At 35.4% G+C, this 24,879-nt stretch overlaps 1 protein-coding gene across 1 annotated transcript; it reads right to left on the bottom strand.

The window, feature by feature from the left end:
• Positions 1-3,931: 3,931 nt before the first annotated feature.
• Positions 3,932-6,840, bottom strand: LOC141671477 (putative pectinesterase/pectinesterase inhibitor 51). Its single transcript, XM_074477751.1, has 2 exons — positions 5,662-6,840; positions 3,932-4,778 (listed from the first exon to the last, which is right to left on the bottom strand). The coding sequence occupies exons 1-2, from the start codon at positions 6,674-6,676 to the stop codon at positions 4,093-4,095; spliced, it is 1,701 nt and encodes a 566-aa protein (XP_074333852.1). The 5' UTR covers positions 6,677-6,840; the 3' UTR covers positions 3,932-4,092.
• Between the last annotated feature and the right edge of the window lie 18,039 nt (positions 6,841-24,879).

The raw sequence follows: 24,879 nt of genomic DNA on the forward strand, positions 1-24,879 counted from the left end.
ATAATATTAAGAACCTTTTCTTAATTAATTTATAATCAATTAAATCTCATTTAATCAATTATTAAATTTGTCAATTAATTATTTATTTCATAAATAAATAATTATCAGCCATTATTAATTAATTCTTCCACCATTAAATCATTCTCTTTTATGGTGTGAACCTGTAGGTTCAATATTAAGCCGGTAGTAGAAATAAATAATAATAAAACTATTTTATTATTATTTATATAAATTCTCTAATTCATTAAATATGATTAATTAATTAATCATATTTATTCTACATCGTGAGGGATACTTCTCAGCATATCGCGACTATCCGGATAATACGAATTCACTGCTTAGAATACCAAGAACCTATTCAGTGAGTAGTTACCTTACAATCAATTCCTTCTACCCTGCAATGTCACTATTAAATATAAGGCATGAAACTTGTGTCAAGCCTATCTTATTTAATCACTCGCTTTCCCATTCACTATGCTTAGTTCTATTTAATGTAAATTAGAAACTCCTTTTTAATTTCATTTACTCTGGCCAGAGATTCCTGAACTAGCATAAGTGGATCAACATTGAACATTCTCTTCCTTCACTGGAAGGGGTGGATCCTTTATTGATCATACACTATCTTCGTGTACAAATTTCTATACCCAGTAGAGTCCTTATAATTGTCCCTGGAGACTAAGAACTAAACCAAAGCATAGTTCAGTGTACACAAGATGACTATGATGACCTCAAGTCTAAGGATACTTGTACAACTATCACTATGTGAACAACTGCTGACACATGAGTGAACTCCATCAGTTGTTCAGCTGTGTGAGTCATGTTCAGTGAACTTATTCTATAATAAGCACCTACATACTAGCTATAGTGTCACCACACAAATGTCTATGAGAATAGACATCCTTCGTAATGAAGCAAGCATAGTATGTACCGATCTTTGCGGATTATTAATTACCAGTTAGTAATCCTACGACCAGGAACTATTTAAGTTTAGAGTTATCATCTTTTAGGTCTCATTATTATGATCTCATCACAATCCATAAAAAATTTTACTCTAAACTGTGGTATGTCTTATTTAAACACTTAAAATAGATAGAGCCCACAATAAAAAATAAAACAAGTCTTTTATTAATATAAATGAAATCAAAACAGATTACATAAAAGTTATTCCTAAATCCTCATACATGATTGGACTTAGGACATATCTCTTTCAGGCTTAAACTCTTCTTTGACGTCAATTCATATTAAAACTAATGTATATGGTCTCTTACGGCTATATTGTAGTTGATTATTTTTCATAATTCTCATTATAAAGTAATGTAAATCGATCTTTTAGCTTATAATAACTCATTGACCACCAGTGTTCGATAATTAGAAAGGTACACACCACATCTGCGCATTCTGCTACATATTACCCTATTGCTTGCTTTGTTCATGATGTCTTCCTGATATTCAGATGAATATTCATGCACCTTCGTATTAGCAAAATACAAAGGACTCTGAATCTACTTTCTTCAAAAGGCTTGGAACGTCTGTATACATGTGCCACCTCCATTTTTCACTTATTTATTTTGCTCATCTAACACTCTTCTTTTGCTATTCTAAATGAAACAAACGTTGTCATTTTGAACATTAAAATTGGATTTCATATAACCATGGTCATTTTGATTTGGCGAGCTTTGTACTCCCCCCTTTTTTTCGACGATATCCATAATATAATTTCACTACCCTGCAAGGAGGTATATTTTTCAAGAACCAATAGCTCTGAATTTTCTGGAGCTCACTTGCAGCGCCTCCTCATAACCAGAGGATAACACACTATCTAGGAGATCGTTTATTTTTTCATAATGTCGACCATACGATCTTCATGAATTTTTTCGTGATTTTTACTACTCGTATTTCAATAATGTCCTACTATTACTTTAGTTTTCAAATATTTAGTCCAGGATCAGCTGCGGTTTTTATGCCAGTTAGGCTAATTCGGTGGCTAAGCTCCCACAAGCCCGTGCTCAACTGTCATTTGGCGTAAATGACTTGACAAACTTTGTGAATTTAATTTCTTTAAATAGTCAATTCTTTAACGTCACGAGCTGCACTATTAAAGTAATTTTATCAATCTCGCTATGATCTTAAGTTTAAATCTAATTTTAGGGGCAAATGCAACCCCGATCAATATAAAGTATATCATTATTCGTTGTAATAGTATAGAAATATAAATATAAAATTATTATCACTTATAAATTATAATGATATATTATCATCAACCTTAGCCTAATGCTTCTACAACTACCTCTTAAAATTCCTACAGCTAGGTCCTGAGTTGATTGCTTATCATCAATTTATTGACCACCAACAACTGATCTCTGAGTTTTTGGTTTATGATCAATTTTCCTTGCATGTTTGAATTAGTAACGAGCTCTAAATTATTTCTGCTCCACTTGAACATCAAGAGCCTACACTTTACCATGCTTCTAACCTCAAAATCCTACTGGTGAAACATTCATGTGCCTATTACAAATTGGGTTCTCACTTCTGAACTTTTAGTTACAAGTGAATATAATGACTTGTCCTCAAGACTTCTTGTTTCTGGCTTGATTCAATAATGACTTTAATTTGGATATTTGTTTTATTGATTAGCCAAGATCTATAACTGCTAAAATATACTCTTTCACTAGAACTTCAGAAGCATCTCTCCCATCCAGTTCTTGTGTTTAATCATTTGTGTTATAATACTATGCAACCTAAAGATTGCACCTAATTTTAGGGGCAAATGATGACACATAATTTATACCGCCTTCCCCTATGGCCAGTTTCCCCTACGGCCTAAGGGATAACAGTAACCATATCATATTCTAACGTACTCGCAGGTACCACATATTATATAGTTGAGGCCCATGATTGAAAATAGCCCCAGTCCAATTACAACTTACTAATACGTGAAAACGGGATATGAACAGGGGAAGAAGGGAAGCTGCCTGGTGGTGACAAGACAACCACGAGGCTTCTTCATACACTGCCACGTAAAAACTCATGAGAGACAGGTGGACACATAAAAAAGATTGAGATAAAAAGAAAAGAAAAAGGGAGAAGAGGGGGAGGACACAGAGACAACAAACAGACACACCATAAAATTTTGTGATAATGGTTGTGTGATCCTTACGATTTATTTGGAGGTTTATACAACCATTAGTTACATTTTTTAAGAAACCCTAAACGGGCCCTACGATTTTGGTATGTTAAAATATCTACAATAGTTAACTGGTGAATGGTGTCCTTAGATAACCTAATAATGCGACCCGTGAATGCTAAAGGACCTAGATAGTTGTCTTTTATATCATCATGTGACAGCAACAAAGATAATAGTCCATGAATTGTTAGCTTTGAATAGAGGCAAAACCTCAGAAAATGCTGAGAAAATTCTGTTTGAACTTGTAATCATCAGGCATGCTTGCCTTTAGTTCTGGCAAGACATGCCAAACATTATGTAACAACATTAAAAAAGAGAAAGAGACCTCTAACTTCACTATTTTGCTTGTGAATATGCCTAACTGCCCATAACTTTTTGCCAAGAAGCTTATCTTCTTGTGTGTCATTCCATTTCATTATTAGCATGCGGCAATCCATTAGCATATAATGTTACTTTAAAGTAGCACTTGAACAACTTTCCAAACCAACTGAAAAAAATACTCTGTCATTCACTTGATAGTCGGACACAAAAGAGTGAGATAAACGCATAGCTGAAACAAAAGTACTCTCTATGATTCACTCGATCGATAGTGACACAAAAGAGTGAGATATACGCAGAGCTTACCCCCAACGCTTAAAGGGTACATTTAAACACAGACAATAAAGACCACAACTGATGATAAAAATCTACTGGAAGATGTTGATAACTTGAATAGAGCCAAGAAAACTTGCAAATAAAACCAGTGTATGGCAGTAAAGTTTTTCATTCCCACAATAAAATTATACTCTACTAGTAGTTATTTTGTAATTACATATAAAGTACGAAACAAGACTTCACACTCAGCATATATTTCATAATATATTACTTCAAAAATCACTTTATGTTATATTAGACCTATGTCAACTTACTCAGGAAGATGTTGGAATCCATTCATTGCCTTGAATGAAATTTTGTACAGAATATGAGCCAACATGATTAGCTGGAATCTGGTTGCTCCATGGAACTCGAGCAGAGGCATTTGCTCCCGCACCCGTGCTGTTATATTCCCCATAATATAGAGTTTTCAAAGCGAAATCACCTGTCCAAGGCATCCAACCCTGAGGGGTAATAAGAGTTTCTAGATAACAATCTATAAAAACTGTTCTTGAAAACTCCTTCCATGGTCTTCCCAGAAAATTCTTATATGCTTTTGGGTTGCTGTTATAAAACTTCATATACTCCTCGGTACCATTTATCAGGCAATTATGGAACACAAAGCCCGCGGACTGAGCAGGGTCTATTCTCCCATGTGCTGTCACGGCATTTGTCGAACCCTTCTCAGGTTTTAGTTGCCGGGGTCGGATAAGGATGGTGCAGTCTTGGAAGACTGAAGCAGAGTTTCCAAATATGAAATCCACATTTCCTTCAATACGACAAGCCTTGTAGAACTGACGGAGTGAATGGGCATAAAGGGTGTCCTGATTTCCGAGAAATTCACAGTTCTCGATAACTGAAAAATCGCTATCAGACACAAATGCAACTGCTTGGTGAGCATCGGGACCGGCCATGTTCTGTATGGTGAGACCACTAGCCATGAACCCATCCCCCTTCACACCTGTATCAATGTAAAAAGTTCTTGAGACTTGGTGGAGAAAGGAAGTAGGAAAAAAAAGGACCACAAGAACTATGATAGCAACTCTGATTCTCAGTTTTTTTAAATAATTTGTCTTGTCACAATTATATACTAGCCCTATTCGAGAAAATGCTATTAAAGTTCATAAAACTCTGTCAAGAACAAGTAAACTATGCAAAACAATGCATGGCAGTGAACCAGTGACAATTCGCAGAAACAGTGACAAATAATTCAAAATTTCGAGCTTTTATTAAATGAGTGATACACTTAAGCAGAAAAATGAGCATCTATAAAATGAGCTTCTATAATCAATTACTCGAGTTTGGCATTAGACAAAAATCCATAAGCGGAAAAATTTTAAGAGGAAAAATATTTACCTTAAGAGTTTATTTTCCTACCCATAGTAATGTGGGATCGTCCCAAGAGTTCGATCCTCGCTCACTCCGAGAATTTATAAAAACAGATACTCATTTGTAAGACTATAAATATTTGTCAAAAAAGGATACATTTAAGGAAAATCACAGCACTGGTAAATTAACACATTATCTCATCATCTAAAGTTCCATTTTTTAATATATTCCCAGGAAATACATTCTGGTATTTGTTTGTCAGCTCTTCTGTTAATCGAAAACAAATGTACTACATATTGATGGCCAATTATATACAGTCCAACAAGAATTATCTACTGACACAAGTCACATGCTCATAATTCATAAATAAATTCTAATTTCAAAAAGTATGCCTGAAGCAAAAAAAACAAAACATTTTGTTATGTATGTCACACCATAACACATGCACATGAAAAAAATGCAATAACACTTAAAAATAGCTAAAATAAATTTAATGAATAAAAATATTTTCTTACCAACAGTTGCCGAATTATAAGTAGAAACTCCGGGTTGACCCACATTTCTCGACCCGGTTATCACGGTTTTACCCATACCATCTCCCAAAAAAACCACATTCTTCTTTTCCAACGGAACCCGAACCATTTCTTCATAAACCCCTTGTTTAATGAATATAACAAACCGGTTCCCGTTAGTGGGCCCCGCATTAACCGCTTCCTGAACCGTCGTGTAATCACACGCGCCGCCCTTGCACACCGTAACATCCGGTTTCAAATTACCCGGAATTCCGATTTTACCCGACCCGTAATCCGACCCGGATCCGGATTCCCAGAACCCGTTTCGCTCGGTTCGGGGCGGGACCCATGATCCGGTTTGGTTGCCGAACACGTCATAAGCCATTGTCATGCTTAGTGAATTACTAGACATTTTAATTAATGAGTCCATAAACGACATCGTTTGGTTGATGAGTTGACTGTCGTTGACGTACTTGAGAGCCGACCAGCAGTCGTACTGGTAAGCTTGAGCCGCGCTAAGCCATGCACGTGCGTCTTTTGTCTTGCCACGTGGCAGCGCATCAACCGCGGCTTTGATTCTGTAGTCCGAGGTTTTTAAATAGTCCACGCAGTTTTGGGCCGCGTTGGAAGTGTTGAGGTTGGATTTGTAATTGTCTACAATGGTTTGGGCCATGGTTTGGGCTTTTTGGAGGTTTTGGGTAGTGACCCAAATGGAGGCCTGTATGATTTGGACCGGACTCGGGTCGGGCGGGACTTGGTTGGATTGGGTGAGAGTGGTTTCACATAATTCTGCGTTCCTTGTAGCTTTGCATGCTTGTTGGATGGACGGTGCTGACGTGGCGGAGGATTTGCCGTCGTGGCGGTGGTCGCGGTTGCGGTGGTGGTTTCGGGTAGTGGCGGAGGAGGGGAGAGTGGAGAAAATGAGGAGAGAGAGTAGAGAGAGGAGGAAGAGAGAAGACATGGTGATGAGGAGGAATTTGGAAGTGGGTTTTGTGGGTTTTTTGGTGTGGGAGTGCATGATTATATTTATAGTGGGGGGATTGTGTTTGTGTGTCACGGGTTGGACACTTTTGTGAGCTTGGATTATTGATGGAAATGAAATTAGGAAAGTTGTTTTTTGTGGGATGGAATGGAATCATGGGAAGAGAATGAGATACACAAACGAGATCTGAGAATGGAATGAGTGAGATCTGCGGAATGGAGTGAATTTGAAATGTATTTCTTTTATATTCTACTAGGTATGGTAAGTGTAATTAGGCATAGAGGAAATCTCAGGGAGATCATAATTACCGCCTAATCATCGAAAACGATGTCTTTCAAAATCATCATCAAATCTTTTTCTCAGAGTGTCAAATTCGTTAGATGGTGTTCATGTCCATTGTTTCAATTTTCGGTTGCTGGATCCGGTTAGAAACAAACGTTTGTTTGTGAAAAGTTTTCGGGATATTTATATAATAATTTTTTTTATGAATATTTTGAAAAGAGTATGTATGTGAGAATGACAGTTACTTAATTCATGAGATTGTAACATTTACAATTGCACGTATAAAATATACAAGGGTAAATTTATAATTTCAGGATAATTTAATAGTATTTTTAAAAGATACTATTATATTTATATTGAACGAGTTTATAATCTCAAGAAAGTTATATCCGATGTCTTTTTACGGCAAAAAACATTCCCACGATACAATTAAAAGTTTTAACGTGTAAAGTATTATAACTTACAAAAGGATTATCAGTAACGATTAGGGGTGTAATCGAGCCGAGCCGAATACTCTCTGGCTCGGCTCGAACTCGACTAAAATAGTTCGAGCTCGATTGAGACTTTAATTTCAAGTTCGAAACTCGGCTCGTAAAATGTTCGGTAGTCTCGAGTTCGGCTCAAAAGTTCGAATTAATTCACTAAATATTAACAAAAAAATCGAAATATGATCGGTTCGACTCGAGTTTGACTCGATAAAAATAAATATTTACATAAAAATATATTTATAATAAAAAAAATTAAAAATAATAGAGGCTCAATAAGGCTCGCGAACTTTACGAGCCGAATAATTTGAAACTCGAGCTCGACTAGATTATTTTTTAGCCAAAATCGAATTTTTTACAAGTCGAGTTCGAGTAGCTTACTAGTTCAGAGAGCTTCCAACATGCATTAGTTTGAGTTAGACTATGCGTTACTTGGTGTCTCTTCCTCCTCTTCCCACTAGTGACAAGTCCACTATCTTTCTCTTTTCCTCCTTGTTTACTTCCTTTCCTGCTTTCATTTATAATTAATGACCTTTGTTTACCGATTAATAGGTGATCTGTTCTTAATCGTAATTCATAAATAAAATCATTGCGAATTTGCGATGAAACCAAGATAACATATATACCCGGTTGAAACATAATTGACGTTTGTCTGGTTCATATCTCAGTTCCTAGTCGGAGTACAAATAAATGTTTTATTTTGGGGTTTTTTCAAAAACATCAAAGTTAAAAATAAAAATAAAAATATGACACAAACTTATATATAACATTAAATGTAATATTTACAATCTCGTATGTAACATATTGCAACGTATACAATTTTTATCGTATTTTAGAAAATAAGTTTGAAAATATTGATATTTTTTTTAAAAAAATCATTAACTTTTTATATAATAAATATATAATAATATTTTTCTTCACAAAAAAATTTTAAAAAAATTATGGTTGTAAGATATCATTAATTTTTCGCTATTTTACTATATTCTGAAACTATTTGTTAAAATGCGGTGAAATCGAAATAACCAGATACGTAATTAATTGTATTGAGTTTTTTTTGGTTGTATTTGAGAAACTCTTCAAGTTTGCGTCCGTTATAGAGAACTGGATTTTTGCAAAAAAAAAAGGTAACACTTTTGCAAAAAAAATAAAAAGTAATATTATTTGTAGACTTCGGTATTTAAAAAAAAAACTAATATCTTTAACTCGAGATAAAATTGTTTAGATTGCGAAACAAATAATATATTTTAGTGAGAATTAACTAATCCTAAATATCACAATTTTATCCATAAGCTTCCATGGTCCGTTGTCCTTCCGAATAATTTCTTGTATACAAGACACACGCCTTTCTTTTTTAGCAATATAAGTCAATTCTAGAAATTTACTAGTCAATATCCATACATTCATGAAGAGTTTCGAAATATAAAACCTAACAAACACGATGTATAAGAAATTATAAAAATCAGAATTGTGTCGAAAACCTACAAAAAATTCATGCGGGAAAAAAATATTTGATTCGTGAATAGTAGTTTTACATTTTGAAGTTTTGTGTAGTGGATGAAAAGTAATATGTAAATACATAATTAATGCAGAATTAACCGTATCATAAAGTTGATTGGTCAAACCCGTGACGTCACGGCCCAAAGTAAGTCCTCACAGCCATAACTCAATATGAGTTTAATAGTCCGAGCAGACAGTGACAACCATGACCCAAAGTGAATCATGTAGCCCACAGCCCGAAATATTAGTTACGTAATAGGCCCGCCGAGCAGGTATGCGAATGAAGTCCATGATAACACTAACATTGTATCCAACATGAAAATGGACTCGTTCTAGGAAGGATTCAGAATCCACCGTCTAGGAGAGTCCTACTTACCATCTAAGTAGGAGACTTGTCCACCAAGTCTCTCTATCCTAGTCTAACCCTAGACTCAAAACCTATATAAAGGGCTTTACCCCTCAAACTATAACTACATTTTTGACTTAATTTTCTACAACACAGAGATACGTAGGCATCTTACGAGTACAGCCAGTCCCTACCGCGAGAACAACCATTAAAACTCGAAACTCAATCACCCTAACATTAATTGTAATCATATCCCTAGTTTTTATTCCAGAACATTTGACGCCGTCTGTGGGAAGACAACAACAAATATGGTACTTACACGGAGCAGAAATAATGGTGAAACCGACGATATATCCCGTCTCATCACAAACAATATCATCAATAGTAGAGATACCCCCACACTCGACCTATGCCACCACCCAAGAAGGAACCCCTGCAGGGGCATCTGAGGCCCAACCTGAAGAGACGAATCCCCCAATTCAAGATCCGCCCCTAGGAATGAATCTCCCAGCTCCTCAAGGGACGAATCCCCAAATTCAGCAACTACAAACGACGATAAACCCTCAGCCCGTCGGGTATGAGTATTCAACGATCGTGACCGCAGGGACCACCAACCCACCTTACGGGATGGGTCTATACCCCGAGGTTGGAGGACGCAGACTCTTTAATCAAAGCGAAGGACAAGGGCGGACGCCCCTATACATCCGTGGCTTAGCTACCATCCCTGAGAATCGAGAGTTCTCCGGACCCTACTCTTCCAGAGACTCTGACTCATCAGATGATGAAATCGCTCCAAGAAGGAGACGTGCTGGTAAAGTGCCAATACCTAGTGGTTATCAACAACCCAGGAGCATTCAAGGGACAACTCCCCAAGATGTACAAGAGAGGATCAGGGCTCATGAAGCTTGTTATTCCCTAACAATACAACAAGAATTACAGAAGGGGGGTTGAATGTAATTCTGGCTACTTTTTGAGATTTTAAAATTGTTCTAACTTAATATATATAACAGTGTTTGATTTGCAATAATGCGGAATGAAAGGGTAATATAAATTAAAACACTAAGTAATAAAACACAAGTTTTAAAACTTTATGATGGATTTGAAAGTATCCACCAGATAGATATATATATATATATCATATTGAGAACTTTGTAATGCTTTTTATAGCACACAACTTCTTTACAAGTTGAACAAACAAAACTACAGAGAAATTCTTATAGAATACAGCTTGATATGTTTCTCTGAAAATAAGCTTGCTTAGTTAATTATTCTACTTGCTACACTTGGTTTATATATCATCAAGTTACATGACAGTAAGACAAGATAATAAAACAAAACATATCTAGTCTAACTCCATGCTGCTTCACTACTCTATTCCAGCATCTTTGAAAATCTTCACATTTGCATGGAAATGGTAATGCTTCTTTGTTCTCAAAATCCTGCTTAACAGGCTGCCACATTCCTTTTGCAAACACTCGACGCATCTGACTGTGTTGTCACTATCAACAGCTATTTTGAATTTGATCATCCGTCGGGACTATGTTGTTCATCGGTCGGGAGTCTTGTTGATTATCCGTTGGGAGTCTTGTAGATCATCCGTGGGAGTCTATCTGTCACTTGACTCTATTTCACTTATACATAATTACAAGATATCTCATATTTACAATTAGTCAACCTATTCTGCATATCAATCTAGTAGTCAACATGACTTAGAGAACCCTACACAATCTACTAGACTAAAACATGTTGTTTGCAGAAATGTGCTACAATACTTATTTATTACATAAGCTACACTCTCGATGGATATTAAATTGTCATCCGTCGTGACTATAACATTCATCCGTCGGGACTATATTAGATCATCCGTTGAGAGCTACAATTTTCACTAAGTCAAATCTACTAAGGTGTTTTGTTTAACTTATCATCAAGTTCACAACATATTCCTAACAATCTCCCCAATTTATGTCTACTGGAATTGTAGCCATAAATTAAGAGAAACTTGATGATAACAAAACACCCTAAATATACAGATTAAAAGATAGTAGATAAAACTGACAAATGCTACAAGATTTATTAAAAATTGAATAAAGTAAGAGTGTACAAAGAGTTCTCACAATCATTATCAAGGTGCTCCTCTAGACTGAGCAGATGATCTATTTCCTTGATTGTCTGGATTTATTCCCAAGCTTCCTGTCATTTTCTTCTATTTGATTCTGGAGTTGTCTGTGGAATTCAAGTTCATCAGCTTCAGATAGATCCAGCTTTTCTTGCATTTCCAATAGAGTCTCATTGCTAGAGATACTCAATTGGTCATCCAGTCTGAAGAATCTTCTAACTCCCTTATCATTCATGAATTCTATTAGCCAATAAGGCCTCAACTGTACTCTATTTCCTGTGAAGAGAATTGATAGAGTTTTTGGGAGTGCATCTTTGGCTTTATTGCTCCTTAGATCTTTTATCTTCTTTAGAACCAATTTCCTTTCAATTACATTAAAACTAAAGTTTTTCTTGAAGGATGAGAAGATCTTTATCAGTACATATTGGCTTTCTTGAAGAATCATGTGAAGAGGCCACGTGATCTCTTTCTCTCCCTTGTATTTAAACACCAGTCTTTCAGGAAGATGTTTGTGAGCATCAATCCCTCTTAGTTCTTCCAATTCATCCAAGTAGAGGTTTATATCTGAAAACTCCTTGATGTCACAAATATATAAAAGATCTCCCGTGTTGACTGTAGGTTGAGATTTGGTTAGAGTCTTGGTTCTGAGAGTCACAGGCTTGATTTTCTTGATTGTTGTAGTCTTTGTTTTCTTTGGCTTGTTGAAGATAGGTAAATTGAGTTCATGAATTGGTAAACTTTCCCAGTATATTGGCTCATTCTTGGGAATAATAGGCTCACTATGAAAGTTCTTTAACGGTTCCACCTTAGATTCCTCAAGTACCACTGACGGCTTGGATGTTTGAGTTGAAGTTATAGACTATTTGGGAATGTAGTCTTCCATTTCCTCATCACTGAAGTCCAATTTTCTCTTAATTCTTTGCTTGTATCTTGGTTTCTTTGTCTGTTGAGGTTCATTCTGCACTTTTTGATTCTGAGTTTTAGTTTCCACAGTTGATTTTTCAGAAATCTCAGTTGTAGATTTGACAGCTTGAAGTTTGGGAAAGATAATAGCTTGCTTCTTCTTTTGTTTGAGCTTCTTAGCATCTAAAGCAGCCTGCTTCTTTTCTTGCTTGATCCTTTCTTTTTCTTCCTTCTTAGCTTCTACAAACTGAGGGTGTCCAGCCACCACACAGATTTCCTTACCATTCCTGTAGATCTTGGCAATTCTCTTCTTTTGTACTAAATCAGATGGATCTTTGTAAAATGATATGGACCTTGCCAACAGCTTCTTTTCATCTGGTTTTGGAGTCTCAAATATGAGATCCAAGGGATTCTTGTCTGAAGACTTTGGATAGTTCCTTTTAGGTTTCAAAATCAGATTGGCTTTTGGAGATTTGATGCATGAAGTTTGGCCTTTTTCCAAGCTACCTAGACTCATTTCATTCACTATGATTTGTTTGACTTGAGAATGGTGATGAAAAGTCTTGTCTGGTTTCTGTAGATGACCAAATTTCTTCTGAATATCTGCATTAATCTTCTTCCATTTTTCATCTAGTTCCTTCTCAACAGCTGTAACATCAAGCATCTTGGAATTTGTCTTTGAATAAAGTTTAGCAGCTGCTATTTGGATCACATCAATGTTGTCCAATACTGGTGGCTTTGGCAAAGTAATTTCTGGAACTATTACTTGGCTGATTTGAACATTTATCATATGCTCCCCCTCATTAGTTGGCTCTCCTTGACTAACTGGGATTGTTGACTCTTTCTCCCCCTTTTTGTTATCATCAAGTAGAGTGGAGGTAGAAGTTTGTGCAGCCACCAGTTTTTGTAGCAACTGAGTTTGCTGTGCTTGATGTAGATGAATAGCTATTAGAGAGGTTTCTACTGCTTTCAATCTTGTGTCCAAGGAATCCACTTTAGTTGTAAAATTAAAGTTTCTCCGCAACTGTCTGTTGATGTCAAGCATTGTTGTATTTGGAAATGTAGCATCCAATCTTTCAGAGACACTCTTCTTGACTTGGTCAATCTCTGTTTTGATTGAAGTGACAACTTGATTGTGTTGAAGAGCTTATATTTGATGTAGTTGTAGAGAATTGAGGTGTGCCTGTAAAAGCTTCTTGGTGCTAGCATTGGTAGTGGTTTGAAGAGCATTGTGTGTCTGTTGAATGATGTGAAAAAGAGTTGTTTTGAAATGCTGCTCATCACACTCTTTAGAAAACACCCAAGGAGGAATATTTGATCTAGAGTTAGGGCCTGCTTCTCCCCCTATGTCCATGAACTCTTCTCCATCACCATCTTCATCTCCAAAGAAGTCTTCAGACTCACCAGTACCATAGTCAACATCATCACCAGCTTTAGGTGGCATTGTTGTGATGACAACCTTTGCTCTTTGCATTGATACAGTTGTATGCACCAAGTTAAGCATCTTTTCTCCATTCTCATTGCCCTGTCCATCCAGAAGTTGATATGCTGGAACAAGATGAGTAAATGTCTCAGCATCTAAAGAGATGGAATCTATGACAGCTTGATCTTGCTGAAATAGTTTCTCTCTATCTGCATCATTGACATTCATTGACTTACTAACAATGATGTTCATCCTTATTTCTCCTGTACCTGCATTTCTCTCATTTTCTCTATGTTCTTGCATCAAGGGCTCCCCTTGGCTCACCACCCTCACACCCTCACACCCTCACCATCACCTTCTAAGGTGGTACTCATCTCACTCTCTTTTTCTAGGCTAGAAGAAATAGAGTGCATTTGTTCACTCCTTTTCTCTCCTTTTGCCTGGGAGCAACCCAACCTCTCACTCATTGCACTCCCTTCCCTCAGTCCTAAGAGTGAGTGTACAACTACTAACTCATCTAAACTTGTAATAATTGTTGTAATTTCAGTGTGTGTAGAGGGTACCGACGGATGAGGAACATCCATCGGGATAGTAGTTAGGCTAGCTGACGGATGACTGTTGTTAGGCACATCTGTCGGGATACAACCACTAATCGGCAGATGAATAATATCCACCGGAATAGAAGAAATGAATGAGTTTAGAGTGGAGACTATTATAGACTCTGTGCAGATTGATGAAAATTTGGGCACAAATTTCTCAATAGATCCTGAAAGAATTCCTAAGTGAGCCAACAAATCATCCAAAAGATGATGCTCACTTGCACTATATTTTGGCTTCCCAAACAGAGTTAAAGAAGGGGAATCAGGAATTGATGTGCTGATCATATCCACATCCAGAGAATTTGTGGGAGAGTTTGGTGTTTGTGGTGCTTCTATTACTAAAGATTTTAGCCGTGACTCTACATTTATTGGAGCCACATCAAATTGACTTTGAGATAATGTAGTGACTGAGTCTTTAGCTTCAGTTTGCACTGTGTGTTCCCTGTGCATCCCCAGTTGGTTTAGATTTCTTCTTTTTGGCATATGTTTGGGGTGAGCTAGTGTCCCTTCCCCTCTTGGCCTGTGCTCCTGGTTGGGATCTTGTTTCAATAGTGACATCCTTTTGGGAGGATGAAACTAGAAGTGAGCTGATTTCCTTATTAATCACCACAGTTTGTTGAGAAACTGTGGTGTGGATAGGTTTAGGTACACTTTCCTCTCCATCCTTATCCTTGGGGTTTCTTTGATGTTCACCCCGTCCCTCACCTATCTCACTACCCTTCACACTCCCCTCTTTAGTTTTGGTATATTTTACAACTGGTTTCTTTTGAGAGAAACTAGAGGGGGTTTTCTTTATTTTGGATTTTGATAATTTTGTTTTGGTAGCTTGGGTAGGCATCTGTTGGGTCATTGACACAGATGTCATAGCCACACTCAAAGGCAAAAAATTTGTGAGGTTGGAATTGTAGAGACAGTGGTGCTTACCTCACTTACCCGAGGGCCTTCCATGATTGGAAAATAAACTAAGGGCACCTCTTTGCGGTGATCAGCTCTATTCAAGTATGCAATTACCCTTCTTTCTTGAACCCAACAATCTAATTTATTGGTTGGGTTCTCAATTACAAGATCTTCACAGATATGGTTAGCAATAATCATAAGGAATCTAGCATAATAGATATGTTTCGATATCTTATTAACCTCTCCTAATTTATATCCTAACTCAAAGATAATAGCATCACTGAAATTGAAGTACTTATCAGTAAGAAGCATGTAAAGCATGTTAAGCATAATAGTATTGACAGAATCAAAGTTACTTATCTTACCAGAAAATACTTTGGTAACTACATCACACAAGAAACTCCACTCTTTTCTAAGACCTAGCCTTCTAATCTCACTTAATTTAGTAGTAGGAAGTGCATAGCCTATGGAGTTAAGAAAATTAACTATATCAGCATCTGTGTGTGGATTAGTAGTGGTATTATCTGGAATTTTAAAGCATGCTTTGATAATGTCACAGTTAATGCAGTGTTCATTACCTTTGATGGAGAAAGTGATGGTTTTGTCATTTTCCTGATAGACAGCAGTTGTCCACATCTCCTCCACAACTTCGCAGTAGATTGTGGGTGATTCCAACATAGCATAATTGAGCTTGCATCCCTTCACAAAATCCATTATTTTGTGATAATCTCCAGATGCTGGAATCCCTTTGTTCACTAATGCCATAAAATTGCTTGCAGAAAGAGAGAGGGTTTTGCTTTGAAGAAGAAGAGAGTAGTTAATTGCAGTAGAGAAAGATAAAAGAAAAGAGTGAAAATGAATTTATCTTTTATACTATCTCAGAATTAAATTGTCAAAAGTAATAAAGTAAAATAAAGTAACCAATCAAAATTGCCTAAAATAGCCGTTTAAAATAAAATAAACTGTCAAATTTCTGTCAATTATCCATCGTGATATACTTACACACTGTAAGTATATCCGATGGATAATGTTCAGTACTTTTAATGACTAAGATGTAAACAATTCGACGGATGAGGATAGAACAGTTATCCGTCGGGTATAAAATAATTCAGAAAAGTAATTGATTTTTATTAAGATATTCTATTCCGACGGATGATCAAACTCGATGGATAATGAGCATCCGTCGAGATGTAAATTTTGACTTAGCCAAAATTTCATCTAAAACAGAAAAATTAATTAAGTTTCTGGCTGCAATATAGCTTGCAAAATTATCAAAAAATATTTAAGAATAATTGAGCATACCTAACTCACTTACCACCTAGAAAAGGTGGATTCATTAAGTGGCTTGGTAAATATATCTGCAAGCTTCTATTCACTTGGAATAAAATGAAGTTTCACAGTACCATTCATCACATGTTCCCTGATAAAGTGGTACTTGATGTCTATGTGCTTTGTTCTTGAATATTGTACTGGATTTTCAGTGATGGCAATTGCACTTGTGTTATCACAGAAAATAGGAATTATGTCCACTTGTAGACCATAGTCCAACAGTTGGTTTTTCATCCATAAAATCTGTGCACATCAACTACCAGCAGCAATATATTCAGCTTCAGCTGTAGAAGTGGAAACTGTATTTTGCTTTTTACTGAACCAGGACACAAGCTTGTTTCCTAGAAATTGAAAGGTTCATGTTGTACTTTTTCTATCTATTTTACAACCTGCATAATTTGCATCTGAATAACCAGTTAGATCAAAGCCAGAATCTCTAGGGTACCAAATGCCAAGTTTTGGTGTTCCCTTGAGATATCTGAAAATTCTCATAATAGCTAATAAGTGAGATTCTCTAGGATCAGCCTGAAATCTAGCACAAAGACAAGTAGAAAACATTATATCTGGCCTACTAGATGTTAAGTACAAAAGTGAACCAACCATGCCTCTATAGCTTGAAATATCCACAGACTTTTCAGTAGTGTTTAATTCAAGCTTAGTTGCAGTGGCCATGGGAGTTTTTACAGATGTGTAATCCATTAAATCAAACTTCTTTAGAAGATCATAAATGTATTTGGTTTGACTAATGAATATTCCATCACTAACTTGCTTAACTTGTAAACCAAGAAAGTAAGTTAGTTCTCCCATCATGCTTATTTTATACTTACTTTGCATCAATTTGGAAAACTTTTTGTAAAGTTTTTCATCTGTAGAGCCAAAAATAATATTATCTACATAAATTTGAACAAGTATACTAGAGCCATTAACATTTCTAAAGAATAAAGTTTTATCAACAGTACCTCTTGTGAAGTGATTTTCTAAGAGAAACTTTGATAAAGTGTCATACCAGGCTCTAGGTGCTTGCTTCAATCCATAAAGTGCTTTCAATAGATAATAGACATATTCTGGAAAATTTGGATCTTCAAAACCAGGAGGCTGACTGCATCGACTTCCTCCTCCAAATCTCCATTCAGAAAGGTACTTTTGACATCCATTTGATAGACTTTGAAATTGGCATGGGCTGCATAGGCTAAGAAAATTTTGATGGCTTCAAGTCTTGCAACAGGAGCAAAAGTTTCATCAAAATCTATTCCTCCTTCTTGACAGTAGCCCTTAGCAACCAATCTAGCTTTGTTCCTGACAACTATACCATTTTCATCCATCTTGTTTCTGAGTATCCACTTGGTGTCAATTGAATTCTTTCCCTTAGGCTTGGGTACCAGCTTCCATACCTTGTTCCTTTCAAATTGGTTTACCTCTTCTTGCATAGCTAAAATCCAATCAGGATCTAACAAAGCTTCTTCTACCTTCTTTGGTTCTTTCTTAGAAAGAAAGCTGCTATATATACATTCTTCTTGAGTTGCTTTCCTTGTTTGAACTCTAGAAGATGCATCACCAATGATGAGCTCAAAAGGGTGATCTCTAGTCCATTTTCTTTGTTGAAGTAGATTAACTCTAGATGAAAAGGCTTCATTATTGTCTTGATCTGTGACTGAGTTTTGATTATAAGAAACTCCCCCTGAGTTAGTGAATCTTTGATTTGAAGAAGTGGTTCTTTCTGTAAGTGATCTGTTTTGACTCTCAGCTTCTCTCATTATTCCGACGGATGATGCACTTTGTATCTCAATGGATGAGGCTGATTGTCTACTGACGGATGAAACAGATTGTCTACCGACGGATGAAGCATCATGTAACTCGACAGATGTTGAATTATGTGCTTCATTAGTTATAGATTTTTCTGCATTATTCTTGACCACTGTTTCTTGGTCACTTTCATCATCACTGTCATCACTAACCATCTCCATATTATCAAATTTGAGGCTTTCATGGAAATCTCCATCTTACAGTCCTTTTATCTCTTTATCATCAAACACAACATATATTAATTCCATAACAATGTTGGTTCTTAGATTGTAGACTCTATATGCTTTTCCAACAACATATCCAACAAAAATTCCTTTATCTGCTTTGGCATCAAACTTTCCATGTTGATCAGTTTGATTCCTTAATATATAACATTTGCAGCCAAAGACATGAAGAAAATTTAGAGTTGGCTTCCTATTCTAGAACAATTGATAGGGTTTCATGCATTTTGCTTGATTAACCAATGAAATATTTTGAGTGTAGCATGCAGTATTCACAGCTCCAGCCCAAAAATATGTTGGTAACTTTGATTCTTCTAGCATTGTTCTTGCAGCTTCAATAAGAGATCTGTTTTTTCTTTCCACCACTCCATTTTATTGTGGATTTATAGCTGCAGAAAACTCATGCATAATCCCATTCTCTTCACAAAATGATCTCATCACAGAATTTTTGAACTCAGTTCCATTGTCACTCCCGATTCTTCTTACTTTGAAGTCAGGATGATTGTTGACTTGCCTTATGTGATTGATGATGATTTCAATAGCTTCATCTTTGGACTTTAGAAAATATGTCCAAGAGAACTTTGAGAAATTATCTACAATTACTAGGAAATATCTTTTCCTTGATATGGACAACACATTGACTTGTCCAAACAAATCCATGTGCAACAGTTGCAAAGGTTCTTCAATTGTTGAATCAAGCTTCTTTCTGAATGATGCTTTAATCTGCTTTCCTTTCCGGAAGGCATCACATAATCCATCCTTAGTAAACTCCACTTGAGGGATACCTCTAACCAACTCTTTCTTGACTAGCTCATTCATGGTCTTGAAGTTTAGACGGGACAACTTCTTGTGCCATAGCCAACTTTCATCTTGACTTGCTTTACTGAGAAGACAAGTTACTAATTCTGCATTTGATGAGTTGAAATCAGCTAGGAACACATTCCCTTTTCTCACTCCAGTGAGAACCACTTTGTTGCTCTTTTTATTTTTCACAACACAGGCTTCTGAATTGGAAGTAACTGAATTGCCCTTATCATAAAGCTGGCTGATACTCAACAAATTGTGCTTGAGTCCATCCACTAAGGCAACCTCTTCAATGATGACATTATCCTTTGAAAACAAGACATATCCCACAACATAACCTTTGTTGTCATCTCCAAAAGTAATACTTGGGTCAGCTCTTTCCTTGAACTCAGTGAGCAGGGTAGAATCTTCAGTCATGTGCCTTGAGCAACCACTATCCAGATACCAAAGATTCTTTCTGTTTCCCTGCACACATCAAAATCAAATCAAGTTGATTTTGGTACCCAAGTTTCCTTGGGTCCTGCCTTGTTAGCTTTCTTCTTTGGTTTCTTAGGCTTGATCTCATTTGACTTGGGAATTTCAGATTCATCCTTAGTCATTTGAGTTGAACCTTTGAAACCAGCCATTAAAACAGAATTATCATACACATTTTGGTTTACATGAAAAGGTATGCTATTTGCAAACATATTATTCCAGTAAGACATGCTAAATGGAATTTGAGGCATACTAAATATAACATAATAAGGATTAGGTGCAAATGGCATATTAGCAAATTGTGCGTTCATATTCTGAGCAGGCATAACATTCATAGGCATGGCAGTCATGTTGGGAAAAGAGGAAGGTGCAGACATGGGAGTAGGCATAGCATTCTTGCAATTAACAAATAAATGATTAACACTACCACGCTTAACACAGATTTTTCTTGGAGCATATTTATCAGGTGCGTAGTTGTTATGTTTGTTAAGTCCTACTTTCCCATTTCTATTATTTTTCCTTTTAGCTTCTGTTTTAACCTCAATCTTTTCCAGTCTGTCATTCAATTGCTTGATAGACATATGACCAACATTAGCTTTCTTTTCTAATCTAACTTGACTTGATTCTCTTGGAACAAAGTTTTTAGAGACTGATCCATATTTCTCATTCAATTTAACTAACTTAGTTTTGCTAACTGGTTTACTCACAGCCGACATATGTGGCTCCTTGTCTCTCGACGGATAATCTTTTTGATTATCCGACGTATGATTTTCATCATTCGTCGAGTCCACATCTGTAAAGAGTCCTTCAACCAGATTGGAGTCAAGCTTCTCTTTTCTCTTTTTCCAGGCTGCATCACAAAAGGATTCTATACCTTGAACTTTAGTAATTTGAGCATCAACATCTCTAGATGATTTTCATGCTTTAATTACTTCATGTTCTCTCTCAAGCTGTTTCCTTAAAATCTCTTCTTTCTTCAAGGACTCAGTTAATTCATCCTTAGCAATTTTACACTCAATTCTCAATTTTTCAAATTCAATAAATTGAGACTCTAGCACATTATTCCTCTCACTTAAAAACAAATTATTTTCTTTAATTTTAGCATTTTCTTTAGTGAGAGACTTAAGTGTAACACGCAGGTGATATAATTATGTAGACATGTCATTTATTGCATCATTACACTCAGCTTTAGATAAATATGCTAAGTTAGTGGTGATTACATGATTGCTTGAAAAACTGGCCTTTGTTTCATCTGATTTGGCCATTAGGGCTAGATTGACATAGCTTGTTTCTTCATCTTCAACCAATCCATCTGCAGCCCAGTCATTCTCCTGTGTGATGAAAGCCCTTTCCTTTTGTTTGAGCAACTCAAAGTATTTCTGTTTATAATCAACAGGCTCAAACTCTTTTTGCTGGAATCAGACTTTCTACATTCACTAGCAAAGTGACCTTCCATGCCACATTTGAAACACTTGAATTTTGACTTATCAACCATGTTTCTATTTGGCTTGGCTGCTCCAAAATTCTTCTTGAATTTGAGCTTGGCGAATCTTCTGGATAAGAATGATTGATGCTCATCAATATCATCCATGTCATCTTGGCTCAACTGATCTTCATTCTCAGCTACCAGCCCTTTACCCTTGCTTTCACAGACCTTTGATATAGACGCAACAACTTTTATCTTCATCTCTTTCTCCTTCTCTAACTCAGCAACCAGTGCTATGGACCTTCCTTTCATCCTTCCTTTCTCCATCCTTTCATCTTGCTCTATTTCTAGCTCATATATTTTCAGGATGCCATACAGTCTCTCCAAGGTGAACTCCTTATAATCTTGTGAATTTTTCAATGAGACTGTCATTGGCTTCCACTCCTTTAGGAGAGATCTAAGGAACTTGACGTTAGAATCTTTTGTTTGATAGACTCTTCCATGCAGCTTCAGAGCATTTAGTAGCTTTTAAAATCTACTAAATATATCAGTGAGTGACTCACTTTCTTCACAGTGGAAATGCTCATATTGCTGAATCAGGATCTGTATCTTGTTTTCCCTCACTTGCTCAGTACCATCACAGATAATTTGTATTGTGTCCCAAACCTCTTTGGCTGTTTTACAGTTAATGATGTTATCAAACATATCACCATCAACACCATTGAATAATATGTTCATGGCCTTCTTATCCTTCCTGACTTGCTCAATATCAGGATCTGACCATTCATGTCTAGGTTTTGGAACAGATGGTTCATTACCAGTTGCAGCTCTCATAGGTACATGAGGACCTCTTTCTATGCAGTCCACATAGGCCTCATCTTGGGAAAGAAGATGTAGGTGCATCTTCACCTTCCAGTGGCGATAGTTGTCTTTGTCCAGAAATGGAATTTTAACTCCAACATCCTTCTTGTTATCTTGTTAATCTTGTTGTTTGTTGTGATCTTTACACTCTTTGTACTTCAAGAGCTTGCTCTGATACCAATTATTATTCCCTAACAATACAACAAGAATTACAGAAGGGGGGTTGAATGTAATTTTGGCTACTTTTTGAGATTTTAAAATTGTTCTAACTTAATCTATATATTCTTAATGACTACTCCTTAATTTACCCATTTTCTAAATGGGTACCCATAACTCATATTAAGTATAAAATCACTAGATCTATATCCACAAAATTTACCCAATGGGTAAATAAATTTACCCAATGGGTAAATAAATTTACCCAATGGGTAAATAAATTTACCCATGACCCATATTAAGTATAAAATCTATATATCTATGGATATATCCATATAAGTTTACCCATTTTTTTACCCATCAAAACACTAAACATGGAATAATTTTGAATTTTAAAATTTAAACATCTTATCTAAGGAAAAATTTGCATGATTTTCTCACATCTGTTACAACACTAATTCAATAATAATTATTGGTTTCCTTATTCTCTCATTCTTTATTTACACATTCAATTATTTTTTTTGAAATTCAAATTTCCTTAATTATCTCATATCCAATCAAATTACCCAATTAATATTATATGTGTGCTACTCAAGATCCACAATTTTAGCCACGAATACGATAAAACTATCTATTCAAATATATCTACCTTCAAAAACCACTATTTTAAATTATATCAGACATTTATCTCTCTCATTCTTCTATTTTCAAATTTTTTTCTTTGTATTCGACTTTTTACTTTTTTTTTTGTAATTTTAGTATAATTTTTTGTATTGATTTGATATGTCGTCTCTTTTACTCTTTCTTTTTTGTAATTTTAGTATTATTTTTTTGTATTGATTTGGTATGTTTGTATAAATATTCTTAATCTACATTTATAATTTGAAATTCAAAAAGCAAGCTATCTATGAAAAAAGATTTTAGACTAATCAATCATGCATGATTTACTCCTTTATTTGTTATATTTTTAAATTTTGAATTTCATACTTATCTATAGAAATTATCACTCCTTGATTTATAAATTGAGTTAAATTATTGATATATATACGTCTGTTATTCTTCTTCTCTCAAATTTCAAATCTCAGAATCTCATTTTCTCTCTTTCTTTTTGCAGGTTACATGTAGATTTTAATTGAGTTGCATTTGTTAATGAACAAACAGGTTAGTACATCATAGTTCTTCTTTTTTCTGTTTTTCTTTTAATTCGTCTCTGCACTCCTTTCTTTATATAATTTTAGTGTTGTTTTTTGTATTAATAATATGTTTGTACTATTTCCAAGCATTGTTGGGTTAAAAATCCTTAGAGGTCTGTTAGTTATGTCATGAGGGATTTTGTTGTTATTTTGGTATTGCTGACGATGGCATTGCACTCTGAGCATTACGTAATTTTGTAAAATATTACAAAGGTGAGTTCCTGCAGGAGAATCATCCACAGAACTCACCATTAGAACCACGGAAATATTGAGAAGGATGAATCTTGGGTTCTTGTAAAATTTCTTCACTCTCATACTCATTACTCAAGAATTGTTTTTTCACAGTTCCTTATAATAAAATGTGCATCAATGTTTTTTATTTTGGTTTCAGCTACCAGAAAAGTTATACAAAAGTCTGTCAGTCCACATTAAACTTCTGAGATTCAAGATTCCTTTTCCCATATTTGCATATCTTCATATCTGGTGAGAAATCATCTCTGTTTTGATAGAAGCTAACATATATCTCTAAGTTCTTAGAACATAAAAGCTCATAATTTCTACGTATAATCTGCATAAATAACATATCAACAAAAGTCCAGGGAAGAAAGGTTCACAGTTCAACCCATATAGTGATATATTTCACCTGAGTGAGAAGAATTTGGTGGTAACGTCGACATTGTGTTGGACTACAATGCTAGCTTTCCTTGGCTACATGGCTAATACATTTGGCTAGGACTGCTGCAGTTAATACTATTAAATTGCAGTGATATTGCACCTTATATCACATATCATGCAAAGAAGTGCTGATGCAATTGGTAATGATGGAGGAAGCTAATGTTAGAGGAATGAATTGAAGTTTAACTGTAATGCCATATTTCAGTGTTAGTGTAGGTGATTTTTGCTAATTTGTAGTTGGTTGCTTAGTGAGCTTCAATTTTCTAAATTATGACCAAGTAATGTAAGATTGTAATAATATAGTAAATAGTGAGTGGGTTCTTCTTTAGTATATTTGGTCCAAGAGTATGTGAGACTGCATGCTATGTTTAATAATTGTATTAGTATGTTCATCGTGAGGTTTGAACTATCAGGGTTTGCTGTGTTCTATTTTAATATATCAATTGACTTTATAAAAAAAGGACGTTTTTATAGTTACAGAAATTGCAAAGTATATAAATAATAAATTTAGTACAAGTTGATTCATTTTTACATTTTATTGAAAAAATCAGATTAAAAAGTATCATAGTATATAAATAATAAATTTAGTTTATATGCATACTTTTTATTGTATTTAACTAATAAAATTATTAAGTTCATTCAAATTATGTACAAAAAAATATTATGAAGATAAAAGTGCAATATTAAACTATGAAAAGTTTGGATAAATTATGTAACCTTATGTAATATTGATTTTGAGGTCAATTATC

This window comes from Apium graveolens, chromosome 7 (genome assembly GCF_009905375.1).
Source record: "Apium graveolens cultivar Ventura chromosome 7, ASM990537v1, whole genome shotgun sequence".
Lineage (NCBI taxonomy): Eukaryota > Viridiplantae > Streptophyta > Magnoliopsida > Apiales > Apiaceae > Apium > Apium graveolens.